The sequence below is a fragment of the Fusarium proliferatum genome (genome assembly GCF_900067095.1).
Source record: "Fusarium proliferatum ET1 genome assembly, contig: FPRO_scaffold002, whole genome shotgun sequence".
Lineage (NCBI taxonomy): Eukaryota > Fungi > Ascomycota > Sordariomycetes > Hypocreales > Nectriaceae > Fusarium > Fusarium proliferatum.
Window position 1 is genome coordinate 3,407,229 of NW_022194791.1, and position 13,520 is coordinate 3,420,748.

General features: G+C 51.1%; 4 protein-coding genes across 4 annotated transcripts; 3 read left to right on the plus strand and 1 right to left on the minus strand.

The window, feature by feature from the left end:
• Positions 1 to 1,125: 1,125 nt before the first annotated feature.
• On the plus strand, positions 1,126 to 4,428 carry FPRO_02687 (putative ubiquitin-protein ligase (E1-like (ubiquitin-activating) enzym); the record flags this gene model as incomplete). The annotated part of the gene is made up of 3 exons (XM_031227185.1): positions 1,126 to 1,131; positions 1,281 to 3,650; positions 3,700 to 4,428. 3 exons carry the CDS (start codon positions 1,126 to 1,128, stop codon positions 4,426 to 4,428), a joined length of 3,105 nt encoding a protein of 1,034 aa, XP_031077646.1.
• Positions 4,429 to 5,265: 837 nt separating this feature from the next.
• FPRO_02686 (uncharacterized protein) lies at positions 5,266 to 6,379 on the plus strand (the record flags this gene model as incomplete). The annotated part of the gene is made up of 3 exons (XM_031227186.1): positions 5,266 to 5,268; positions 5,323 to 5,793; positions 5,843 to 6,379. 3 exons carry the CDS (start codon positions 5,266 to 5,268, stop codon positions 6,377 to 6,379), a joined length of 1,011 nt encoding a protein of 336 aa, XP_031077647.1.
• A 1,464-nt stretch (positions 6,380 to 7,843) lies between these two features.
• On the plus strand, positions 7,844 to 10,295 carry FPRO_02685 (uncharacterized protein; the record flags this gene model as incomplete). The annotated part of the gene is made up of 3 exons (XM_031227187.1): positions 7,844 to 7,941; positions 7,994 to 8,124; positions 8,188 to 10,295. The coding sequence occupies 3 exons, from the start codon at positions 7,844 to 7,846 to the stop codon at positions 10,293 to 10,295; spliced, it is 2,337 nt and encodes a 778-aa protein (XP_031077648.1).
• Positions 10,296 to 11,137: 842 nt separating this feature from the next.
• On the minus strand, positions 11,138 to 13,519 carry FPRO_02684 (uncharacterized protein; the record flags this gene model as incomplete). Its single annotated transcript, XM_031227188.1, has 5 exons — positions 11,138 to 12,784; positions 12,836 to 13,185; positions 13,245 to 13,332; positions 13,390 to 13,427; positions 13,486 to 13,519. 5 exons carry the CDS (start codon positions 13,517 to 13,519, stop codon positions 11,138 to 11,140), a joined length of 2,157 nt encoding a protein of 718 aa, XP_031077649.1.
• Position 13,520: the final 1 nt, after the last annotated feature.

The following is a 13,520-nucleotide window of genomic DNA, read 5'->3' on the forward strand; positions in this document are numbered from 1 at the left end:
CCGAGGGACGGTCAAATAAAGAATAATTGAGATCCAACATGAACCTCTGTGATATGACCACTGTTGGCATGAGTTTTTGGTGAACAAAGAATGCACCAATAAATTGAGAGATGTAACCAAGCCTCTCAGTGCCACATCCCAAGGTGCTAATCAAGTATGTTTCTTTGTGGCGTAAATGAAGCTCTTAGTATGGCATCATGCGTGAAAATGCCCCGCGTACCTCGACCCCGCCGTTAAATCTCATGATGGACCTGCATGATTCTGAGGGTACCTGAAGAAGAAGGTCGAGATCGCTGCAATACCCTAAAAAGTCATGCTGATGTGTCCGTAAGGGTTCTATATACCCGAAACTAACCGTGTCAAGTCAATGGAATCCAACAGAAGCTTAGAATCAGTAGCCATCAAGTGCTAGACCCATGAGAGGGGCGTCACCTTACGAGTAGCTTTCACCCTAGCAACCTTGAACGACCATGCAGTTGACTTGCTGCGGGGCTGCTGTGCCACGCTGAGCTTGTGTACTTGAGGGAGCGAAGACTTCAATATAGGCTGCTGTTGGGTGAATGATTCATAGAAACAGCTCAAATTTGTTCATTACAACAAATGCAGTATACATGAACTGACAATAAGAAATGCATACCTACCACCTAAGGTAGGTACCCAGTAGGTAGTGATGCCTTGCACTGATTGATACCTCAGGCCAGGTGGCTTATTAAAGCTGAGGCGCCCGCTGACAGTAACCTATGGTTAGTGGGGCAAGACAGCTCTGCCTGGGGACTTGAGCCATTACCTCATCACCGTAGGACACTCCATGTCGCACTCTTGTTCCACTCAACTTTCAAAGTCAGAATCTCTCTTCTTACAAACCACATTTGACCATACTCACAACACGAATTTTACGACTCTACGGTCTGCGACAAAGATTCACATCGCTCGCGGACAACTCATTCCACTTTCTTCATCTCTCACCGTCTCCTTCTACCCTTTGGCGGGGTTGAGCTCTGCCTGGTGTTGGATCGCCCTCGCAACGACTGACGCAGCGTTTCCAACATTACCACCTCTTCAGAAACGGACAAGCTGGGGAAGCGAAAGCTCTCCAACGGGGAGTCACCTACCCATAAAAGAATAATGACCGTAAGTCTGGATCCTCTGTACTCCCTATTTCGGCTTGCCGCCTGCCAAACTCTTGCTTGAAGCATCAGAACATGTGAAAAGCAGGTGTCGTTTGAGAGACTATGAACATGCAAACAGGGCCCGGAGATTCTAACAGTCCGTCTCAATAGGAACAAAAGCAACCAGAGGTCGACCTTGCGACCCGAATGCAGGTCGATGAGTCTGTTGTCGGACACAACGAAATCGACGAGTCCCTCTACAGCCGACAACTTTATGTGCTGGGCCACGAGGCCATGAAGCGCATGGGCGCTTCTAATGTGCTCATCGTCGGTCTAAAGGGCCTCGGCGTGGAAATTGCCAAGAACATCGCTCTAGCTGGTGTCAAGAGCCTTACCCTCTACGACCCTGCTCCAGTCCAGATTGCGGACCTCTCGTCCCAGTTCTTCCTCACACCCAGCGATGTCGGAAAGCCCAGAGATGAGGTCACTGTGCCTCGTGTCGCCGAGCTCAATGCCTATACCCCCGTTAAGCTTCACCAGTCTCCTGGCCTTGATGGTGAACTTTCGCAGTTCGACAAGTACCAAGTTGTTGTTCTGACCAATGCGCCTATCCACCAACAAAAGGCTATCGGCGACTACTGCCACAGCAAGGGCATCTACGTCGTTATTGCCGACACATACGGTCTTTTCGGCTCCGTTTTCTGTGACTTTGGCGAGAAGTTCACTTGCATCGATCCTACCGGCGAGACTCCTCTTAACGGCATAGTGGCAGGCATTGACGAGGAGGGCTTGGTGTCTGCGCTTGACGAAACTCGACATGGACTGGAAGATGGCGATTACGTGACATTCTCCGAGGTGGAAGGAATGGAGGCACTGAACGGAGCCGAGCCCCGAAAGATCACGGTGAAGGGCCCTTATACCTTTTCAATCGGTGATGTTTCTGGACTCGGTCAATACAAGCGAGGCGGCATGTACCAACAGGTCAAGATGCCCAAGATCATCAACTTCAAGGACTTCACCACTGCGCTCAAGGAACCCGAGTTTCTTATCTCGGATTTTGCCAAATTCGACCGACCTCAGCAGCTGCACCTCGGTTTCCAGGCACTCCATGCTTTCCAACTCACTCACAAGCGACTTCCTAACCCCATGGACGATGATGACGCTATTGTTGTTCTCGGTGCCGCCAAGAAGTTTGCCGAGCAGGAGGGTCTGGACATTGAGCTGAATGAGAAGCTTCTGAAGGAGCTGAGCTACCAAGCCCAGGGTGATCTTAACCCCATGGCTGCCTACTTTGGTGGTATTGTGGCACAGGAGGTCCTCAAGGCTGTTTCTGGCAAGTTCCAGCCCATCAACCAGTGGATGTACTTCGACTCTCTTGAGTCCCTGCCAACATCTACCAAGCGATCTGCGGAGCTCTGCAAGCCTATCGGTAGCCGATATGATGGACAGATCGCTGTATTCGGTACCGAGTTCCAGGACAAGATTGCCAACCTGAAGCAGTTCCTCGTTGGCGCTGGTGCCATTGGTTGTGAGATGCTCAAGAACTGGGCCATGATTGGTCTCGGAACAGGACCCGAGGGCAAGATCTGGGTGACCGACATGGACTCGATCGAGAGGAGTAACCTGAACCGTCAATTTTTGTTCCGCGCCGATGATGTTGGTCAGATGAAGAGTGACCGTGCTGCTCTTGCTGTTCAGCGAATGAACCCTGACCTCGAGGGCCACATGGTAACACTCAAGGAACGCGTTAGCCCCGAGACCGAGAATGTTTTCAACGAGGATTTCTGGCGAAACCTTGATGGTGTCACCAATGCTCTCGACAACGTTGAAGCTCGAACCTACGTTGACCGCCGATGCGTCTTCTTCCAGAAGCCTCTTCTCGAGAGTGGTACTCTTGGAACCAAGGGCAACACGCAGGTCGTTCTGCCCCATCTCACCGAGTCTTATTCATCCTCCCAGGACCCTCCCGAGAAGGAGTTCCCTATGTGCACAATCCGAAGTTTCCCCAACAAGATCGATCACACTATTGCCTGGGCCAAGGAGTACATGTTTGAGAAGCTTTTTGTCAAAGCTCCTCAAACTGTCAACCTGTACTTGACCCAGCCTCAGTTCATTGAGAATTCTTTGAAGCAGGGCGGTAACCAGAAGGAGACTCTTGAGACGATTAGGAACTATCTTACGACTGAGAGGCCACGAACGTTTGAGGACTGCATTGCCTGGGCTCGTCAGTTGTTTGAGACTGAGTTTTCCAACAAGATCCAGCAGCTCTTGTATAACTTTCCCAAGGATTCTGAGACCTCGTCTGGTACTCCTTTCTGGTCCGGACCCAAGCGAGCTCCCGATGCGCTCAAGTTCGACCCCAACAACCCTTCTCACTTCGGGTTCATTGTTGCGGCAGCCAACCTCCATGCTTTCAACTACAACATCAAGTCTCCTGGAACCGACAGGTCCATCTATCTGCGAGAATTGGACAATGTCATCGTTCCCGACTTTACACCCAGTTCCAATGTGAAGATCCAGGCCGACGATAAGGAGCCTGTGGTAAGTATTTTTGCATCCGATTTGACAACCAGTGCTAATTCATGATCAGGAGCCCGAGTCGAGCAACTTCGATGACAATGACGAGATCGAGAAGTTGACCACCAGCCTCCCATCGCCCAGCTCTTTGTCTGGGTTCCAGTTGGTCCCTGTTGACTTCGAGAAGGACGATGACTCGAATCATCACATCGACTTCATCACTGCTTGCAGCAACCTCCGAGCAGAGAACTACAAGATTGAGCCTGCTGATCGACACAAGACCAAGTTCATCGCTGGCAAGATCATTCCCGCCATCGCTACGACTACGGCATTGGTTACCGGTCTTGTGGTGCTTGAGCTGTACAAGATCATCGATGGCAAGGATGATCTAGAGCAGTACAAGAACGGTTTCATCAACCTGGCTCTGCCTTTCTTTGGCTTCAGTGAGCCTATTGCTAGCCCCAAGGTGGAATACCAAGGTCCTGAGGGCAAGGTTACGTTGGATAAGATTTGGGATCGGTTTGAGATTGAGGACATCACTTTGAAGGAGCTTTTGGATACCTTCAAGGCCAAGGGTCTGACCATCAGCATGCTGAGCTCAGGGGTCAGCCTCCTCTACGCTTCATTCTTCCCTCCTTCGAAATTGAAGGAGCGTTATGACCTCAAGCTGAGCCAGCTGGTTGAGACGATCTCAAAGAAGCCTATTCCTTCACACCAAAAGGAAGTCATTTTTGAGATGGTTGCTGAGGATCTTGCTGAGGAGGATGTTGAAGTGCCCTACATCAAGGTCAAGATGGCATAAGCACTGTGACTGTGAAGCTTTTGAGCAGTCTTTTGAAGCATGTATATGGGATGTTTGAAACGACTGGAGTGCAAATGAGCACATGAACGATGAAAGGAATCAGCCTATAAAGATAGATAAATTCGTTACTGTATGACAAAGCTTATGCAGACTTTTCTCCGATTTGCTGTTGACTATTCTGAGACCCCAACGATCTTCTTTTCCCGTATGCAAACAAAAACATATGCTGAACTGCCGAGACTATAATCCTTGACTCGATAAGGAAGGGGATTTTTCTTTACCAAGCCAGTCGTCATGATGGACATGGGCTTATCAAGACAGTAGAGGATGATAACTAAGCAACTCGCAGTAAAGCGGGGTCGATTATTACGCCACGATTATGGAATGCTTCCAAGCGTGGCAGCCAAAGCTCTAGGACGGAATAGCTCAGGAATGGAAGCTCTCGGGGAACCCACCAGACGGAGGAACAGGCCCTGGGGATTGGGAGGACGGGCTTTATCTGGTTGGTAACTAAGCTGCCATAGCTTGTGAGGGGCTGCTGAGCAAGTCATGAGTGAGCAAGGGTTGCATCATGTATGGTGATGGCCACTTTTCTCGTAGTCTACTCTCTTCAGCTGCAGCTATAAAGGTGTTGGTTGTCGCCGTCATTGAAAGGTCCGATTTGTTTTTATAGACATGTCAATGCGAGGAATTCGAATCCGATCACCTCGAGTTTTCACTAGGAGCTCCATCTTTAGACCACTGCAACAACAATCGATTAGATCCTTCACATCTATCAAAGCATCGTCGTTTGAACCGTCCCTTCTCACTCAAGTTCAGCCCCCACATCAAATCAGAATGGTACACAGACCAGATACTCTCACTGCTCTTCTCAGCTTGCTAACAGAGCTACAGTCAAGCACTGGTAAAGTCACTGACTGGGTCAAGCCCGGCGACACATCTGGCGAGTTCAAGCGTCAAGTCAGCTCATTCCGAGACTGGATCTCTCGCGATCCCAATGCCAAGTACCCTGCCGAGGCTGGCCGATATCACCTCTATGTGAGCTACGCTTGCCCGTGGGCGTGCCGCACACTCATCGCCCGCAAACTTAAGGGCCTTGAGGACATCATCTCCTACTCAGTTGTGCATTGGCATCTTGGTGAGGGAGGCTGGCGATTTGTTTCCAAAGATGAGGATGTTCCCGGCGACAATGTGATCCCTGATCCTATCAAGGGTCATGAGGGATTCACTCACTTGAAGGATGTGTACTTTGAGAGTGAGAAGAACTATGATGGTCGATACACCGTGCCAGTTCTGTTTGACAAGAAGACAAACCGAATTGTGAGCAACGAAAGCAGTGAAATTCTGCGAATGCTTGGTACTGAGGCAAGTTGTTTAGTATGTGCTTTGCCTTACGAATACTAACCTAGTCTAGTTTGACGACATGCTGGATGAGAAGTATAAGGCCATCCAGCTGTACCCTGAAGATCTCCAGAAGCAAATCGAGGAGGTCCATGAGTGGCAATACGGCGGCATTAATAACGGTGTTTACAAGTCCGGCTTCGCAACCACCAGTGAAGCCTACGAGCGTAACGTCGTAGCCCTCTTTGAAGCCCTGGACCGCGCTGAGAAGCACCTGTCTGAGCAACAAGGCCCCTACTGGTTCGGCGACAAGATTAGCGAAGTCGACATTCGACTGTTCGTCACAATTATTCGCTTCGATCCCGTCTACGTGCAGCACTTCAAGTGCAACATCCGTGACATTCGCTCAGGATACCCAGCTCTGCACAAGTGGATGCGGAACCTGTACTGGAACGATCCCGCGTTCAAGGATACTACGCAGTTTGAGCATATCAAGTGGCACTACACCAGGAGCCACACTCAGATCAACCCTTTCTCTATCACGCCTGTTGGACCTCTGCCGCATATTCTGCCGCTTGAGGAGGAGGTAACTGCCGCGCAGAAGAAATAGGACTGAATATTGTGAATGTTGGATAGTTACTTAAAAAACTGAATATTGAATATTTATTTGTTGCAGAATATTTGCATGGTTTATTATGCAACCATGAGCCGAGTTTTATTGCTGATGGGATGAAACTGAGGTGAAGCCCAATGGCTAGTTTGTTTCAAGGCGCACAGTACAGGTACCCGAGATTTTAGTGGAGGCAGTGGAACGACGCGACTGAATTCCATCGGGTGGAGGCTCATTCTCAGTGCGTGCAGCGGTATCAGACAGTGCAGTCCAGCCGGGTCTATCCACTGTTTCTCCTCATTCTCATCCACCAACAAAACAAATCAGTCAATCAATCAATCAATCAATCAACAACATCTCATTCTTCTTTTCAGTCAATGCCCACGGGATATTTTATTTCAATTCAAGACACACAAGAATATTCTAGCATATTATACCTGCTTTGTTGCTATATTACCTGCCTAGAAACAGGGTCTGACTTGTTCTATTGCCAACTGTCACTCACGCTAACAGCGCTAACAAGTGTCGCTCACTGGACACTCAAGCCCTCGCTCTCGCTGTTCTCTCTCGTCTCCTCCACTCTCTCACACTTCTCTCTCGTCTTTCTCGCCCGCTTTCGGTCTCTCCCTCTCACAACCACGTCAAGCCACCGAAAACAATCCTCGATATCCGTACATCCCAAGACCCAACCCAATCCACCTCAACCATCTCCTGCGTCTTGCGCACCGTTAAACACTGTCACACTTTCCGCTAAACCGCCCGCCTTCGACATCATTCCACTAAACCCTTGGACTTCTTTCAATACTATACTTGCACCAAGTCAATCAATATTTACCCGCTCGACGAACCAATAATTACAATACACTCTCTCCCTCGCTGGGCCCCTGCTTGTTCTTGATTGGGGCTTTTCGACTCGATAGAGGCTTGGCTCCACCACTGGTTCGCCTTGTCCACCACCACCACCACCACCAAAGCAAAGCAAAGCTCAGCATAGCACAGTCCAGCATAACCGCAAAGTGCACCACCACCTTAGGACGTCACCCTTCTCCGCCAACCACCAACTCGCTCGACCTGATCTCTTTTCCACGCTCTTGTTCACCAAAGTCCCCTTCCTTAACTGTTACTACTGCTGCTGCCTGAATTCACTGAACGATATTCACCCCGCGGGTTCTCCTCACCTGACTCACCGGCCGAACGAATTGATCATTCTACTCTCCGCACAATACTCAATCCGCTATCGCAACTTCTCGCCACGGCGCCATCCCTGCTTGTTGCACCAACAACTAATAAATTTCCAAAACCCACACTCTGTCCGAACTCGAAGCTGCCATCCTTCAAGAGAAGACAGCTCTCTAAAGGCTACCTCGATTGTGCTCGCACGTCCACCTTGAGACACTTTCACACTTCTCTATACTATACCGCCGATAACTCGAATGCGCTCATAGCGCCAACTCTTTCTTCATCATGGTAATCCGCTATGAGGCCAATTTCTTGATCTACTTGCGGGAATCACCGTTATGTACCAAACCGCCTAGTCTCCCTCCAGCTGAAGACTGGATGGGGTGAGTAGCATGTTCCTCTCAAGTCATATTCAAGTCTCCTGACCTAGATTAGACCCCCACCCGAGCCAAATCGCACACAAACAAAGGTTTCTGGCGACCGACCTCGGTCCAACGACAACCCTCTGCTTGACCAGAGTAATCGCCGTCCTGGTGTTGAGAGACACGTTTCGAGGAATAGTGCCAGTTTGTCTCTCTTGTCCTTCGCTCCTAGGCTCCCCGTGTACTGACCGGCGCGCACCTATCTAGACCCTGAAGACCTCGTCTTTGCACCACCCCGAACAGCGTTTGCTTCAGCGCGAGGCAAATCTTCGCTAGAAACGGACAAAATTGCCAAGGAGTCTGACGCTTCGGGGCGTTTCGGCAACTTTCGAAGTCGTAATGGAGATCTTGATGTCGACCGGTTTCGTGATGGACGCAATGGCAATGGTTACCGCCGTCGTGAAGGCGAGAGCGAATCAGATGGCTGGAGTACTGTGAAGCCACGCAAGAGTTTTGGGCACGAGGGTGCTGAGCGTTTCCATGGGCGTATGGGAGGCAACTTCCGAGATGACAAGCGACAGCCCAGAGAACGTGACGACGCTGCTCGGGATCGCCCTGCACGAAACTTTGACACTTTCGCTAGAGACGGAGACGATGAGGGCAGGCCTCGAAACGGAACGAACAGGAACAAAACTGAGCCATGGTACAAAAACGAGTCTAATGCAGTCACCACTCCCGCTGTTGAAGCTACTGCCACCCCCGACAAGCGTGAACGAATTGATCGCGCGAAGAGCTGGAGAGACCGCGATGCGATCGCTGATACTCCTGATGATCGTCATAACAACAACAGTAACAACAACAGTCGCACCAATGATCGCCGATGGGGACGAGACCGTGATCAACGAGTCGAGCGTGAGCCTGAATGGCTAGACGAACCTCTTGAGGAGCATCCCGAAGCTCACACGCAGCAAGATTTCCAGAAATGGATGGAGGAGATGAAGAAGGCCAAGGCTGGAATCCCTGCTGCTCCTGGTAAATCCGCGAATGCCGAGGCAGCTGAAGCCATCATCGAGGCTGAAAAGCCCCCTGTGCAGTCTGCCCCAGCGGTTCAAGCTGGACCTGATAAGTTCTTCATGGCGTTTGGATCGAATGCTGGTCTGGATACTCCTCTTGCTGAAGAGACCAAGGAACCTGTCAACAAACCCAAGGCAGCGGGCAAATCTTCCAGGTTTACGTCTTTCTTTTCGCAACCCCAGGACGAGCCTCGAGGCAAAACAGAACCTCCAACTCCTATGACAGGACCTCCTGTCAACAGCGGTATGCCTTTGCCTCTCCCTTTCGCTGGCGGCCCAGCTCCTCCAGCGGGCGGCGAGGATGAGCGACAAGCTTTCCAGCAACTGCTGGCAAAGCTACAGAAACAGACGATGAGCGCCACACCACCAGGACTGCCAGCGTTTGCCGCCCCTCAAGGTACACCGCCAAATGCCGGTAGGCCGAACGCCATTACCTCTCCCGAATCTCCTTTCCAGCAGTATGGACCTGATCGACGAATGGACGGTCCTATTGGCCGAGTCCCGCCCCAGCATGTTCAAGAGATTCTTGCACCTCGACCCCAGCCACAAGCTGCTCGCCCCGAGCAACTTCTTCAGGATCTCGTTGGCCAGCGCCAGCGAGCTCCCAGTCAAGGTTCTGGACGCCCTGATGCCGCTCGTAACAACAGTAATACTGAGTTCTTGATGAATCTCATGAGAGCACCTCCTGATGCCCAGCGCAATGAACTGTTGATGCGCATGGGGCCACAGCAGCAGAAGCCACCACAGATGCCTCAGGAGCCCGATTTCCCCAGAGACGACCGTGGTCCTCAACGTCAAATGCGCCAGCCACCGCCGGGCTTCCCCATGGAAGAACGATTCCACAACCCTCCTGACGCTGATGTTCGACCCAACCAACCTACACAGATCTTGCAACGCCCACCCCCACCTCCTGGTTTGGACCATCAGATGCCTCCCAGCTGGATGCCTGGTGGCCAAATGCCTCCTCCTCAGCAGCGAGGTCCTATGATCCCTCCCCCAGGGCTTCCTGCTGGTCTCGGTGGCCCTGGTGGCCCTGGGCCCAACCGTAACATGCCCATGCCTCACATGTTTCCTCCCAACTTCCCTCCTGGCGTGATGCCTCCTCTCGAGGCCTTGGGTGGCCCACCTCCTCGAAACATGCCTCCCCCTGCCTTCTATGGCGGCCTCCCTCCCGGATTCATCCCACCTGGGCTCGGCGGCTTCAACGGCCCCCCTGGACCTGACTTCCCTGGCGGTCCCTTTGAGGGCCGCGGTATGCCTCCTCCCGGCAACGGCCGTGGCGCCGCTTTCGGGAGACCTTAACCATATCTCATACGAATACCGTGCTTCAACGCATCGAACCAAACACTCCTCGACCACAAAGTCTGTACCACCTTTGTACGGAATCAATCAGCCTGTCTGCAGAAACTTTTGAAAGTCAAAGCCTTAAAATTAACAAAGGGGCTTCTTCCACTACTGTACGAATATCTACCGAAATCAACTCACCGCATCTTTGGAACGCATGCTTGGAATCAGGGTACGCCCTGTAGCTAGTAACTTGTTTTTTTAACATGTCATTTTTGGGAAGCACGGCGATGGGGGAAATCAAGGGATATAGGCATGATGGTTTTACTCGGTGAAAGTTAGGTAGTGAATTCAAATGGATTGGTTGATGGGCGATTTACGGCAGCTTCCTTTTTTTTGTCTGGGTATTTATCGGCGATGATCATGACGGTTTCTGTTGATATGATGATGAGAAGTAAATAGCAGTTACTTCAAAAGTCATGTTGAAACGAGAACAAAGAATTCACGACGTTTATACACTATAGCTGATGTATACAGATAAACGTCTCCCAATCATTCGAGTTGCCAAGCTAAGTAATGCTTCCAACATAGATAGTAGTCAATACTCAAAAGACGGTAGAACAACGCCACGCTACGTCGACGAATTGCGAAACCAGAAATACCACCATGTGCTTTACTAAGAAGCCACATTAGGCCGAAGGACCATACAACCGACTTCTACTGGAAGCACTCCTTTCTGGCTTATGCGACGCATTTGCAATGTAATCTTCAGACGAAGTCGACGTTTCTGTAGCCTGTGACCGTCGAATGGTCCTGTGTTTCGGCAGAGAAGCTGAAGAGAGACCCCCGTTCCAAGAACCCTACTTCTTGATGCCGAGGAAGTTACGCTTCTTCTTTTCCTTATGGAGCTTGCCTGGCTCCTCATGGTGTTGTTGAACACTGTGGTGCGATGTCGGCCGTGGTGCTGTGTTGTTGCCGTGGTTATTATTAATCGACATGTTTGACATGGCAGCCGTTGGAGGCGCCATGCCAGGGCCAGGTCTTGAAGGAAGACCGCCTGGTCGGTTCGTGGGCCCAGGTGGCAGTCCTTGCGGTGAGGGCTGCTGTGAGGGTGCTGGGCGAGGAGGAGCTGGTCGCTCAAAGAGATGCCGTGGAGCGTGTCGCTTGGGTCGCTCCAGGGGCAAGTCAAGTTGACGCTTATCGCGACTGAGATCGCCGACTTGGCGAATAAATAACTGAGGAGTAATCATATGAGAAGTGACGAGAATGATATCTCGACTGCGCGCTTCACCGACTTCGTAGCATGATCGGCTCTCGCTGTATGTAGCACCTCCAGCCATGAAGACAATCAACCGTTGTCGATTCTCTGGCGGACGGCGTCCAGCTGCTGCCCAATTTGGTCGACCGGCACGAAGAGAACCTCCCTGCGCTAGGTGAAGCTCCTCATTGGGGTCCAGTGGTGGCTTCACATAAGGGAAGTGAGTCTGATCCAACATGCCCCTTGCCAGATGGTCCACCATGTGTTTCATTGCTGGCTCGAATCGTGTTAATCCATACTCCTCGTTCAGCTGAGTCGATTTTGGATCGATCGGGAATAGAGGCGGAGGGATCTGGCGCACATCCTTGAGCGCATGTGTCATATGTCCACCAAGCTGCTCAAAGTTGAGTACAACTTCGCGGTCAGACTGAGGGAGGGACGCGTGGGCCAAGAGTCGTTTGATGTCCTCGTCAATGACACCATCTCGGTAGAGAATGAATAATATGATGAGGCGCAGCCTGTCTGAAGGTGATACAGCCTCGTCGCACAACAGAGGTACTATCATTTCGAGAATGTTCTTTGGTCTCTTAAAGTCCTCGTCCAGTCCAGATGCGAGCGTTTGCTCTATAGAGGCGATGTCCATCAACTTGTGCTTCTGGAAAATGTTCATACATTCTTGCGCCATGGTCAGGTGCAGGGAGTATGCCTCCTTCATCTCTTGAAACTGCGGCAAGCCTGCCAACATATCTCTAATCGTATTAAGGTTGGTCGTGTCGGCATTCTCATTGGTGAAGTGGGGGTTTTGTTGGAGGAACTTTTGGAAATCGCCCATAAGTTTGTCAATCGTGTCCTTCATGTGTCTGTGCCGATTGTCCACCCATATCTTGTCCTTGTCTGTGAGCTCCATATCTTTCTCTTCAGCTTCTGGAGTTCCCTCGTTGATTGTCGTACGATAAGTGACCTTGTCGCCGTCCTTGATCGGCAGGAGGTCGTGTGCCATGGCTTGGTAGGAGAACTCATGTACCAAAGGTGACATCAAATCCATTGATCGGTCTGTGATGACGAGTGTCGCTTGTGGTCGCGGTGAGGGTGGGGGGAAGCTAGTGTCCCATTGCGCATACGCATCGAGCTCTTCTTGGACAAATCGAGCCAGATGAGTGCAGAGTACGGCTGCCTCGTGGCGTGCGCTTTGCGGCTTGTAGTAACGAACCTTGGGGTATTCTCCGAGTGTAATACAAAGACCGGCGATCTAGCTTCTTATCAACAAACATCATCCGACTGAAGCGTGCTGCCGCCTTACCTTTTGCGCTAGAGCCTTCATGTGTGTCGGAACGACGGCGTTGCAGGCTGGGTGGAAGAGCATGGGAAAGCTCCAGGGATCGCGAAGGGTAACTAGATGCGATTCTCGAGGCAGGAAATCGACGAACATGGTCTGGAAACCGGCGCGGAGCTGTCGGGCTCCAGGAAAGTCGTCGATCTTGCGTCGCAATGAGGGGTCGAGGAGGCCGGTCCAGACAAGATAGTAGCTGCGATAACGTCGCATCTCGAAATCGGCGAGAAGACACTCGACAGCGAAGGATTCAGGCGAGAGAATATAGATTGCGTCCATCTCGGGGTTCGGTTCGCGACGGTTCTCGATTCGCTCAATAGCTGGGGGAAAGGCTGGTCAGTACCAGACAACAAGCTGGCAGTCAGATAGATAGACCAACTGGCGATATTGTTATTGAGAATGTCATCCTCCTTGACGACATTGTCAATGATCTTTTTGGAGTTCTCGTCGACGATCAGGCATTTCCACTATCGCATCAAAGACGTCAGTCAACTGTCGAGCTCAAAGCTTGGCTGGTAGCTTACATCGCCTCGGGTGATCTTCTTGATCTGTCCCAAGATAGCTGAAGCCGGCGCATTAGCAACGAATTGCGTATAGTATTTGTATCGTATATATCATACCATCATGCTGCTCTTGGATGACGGACAGCCCCATG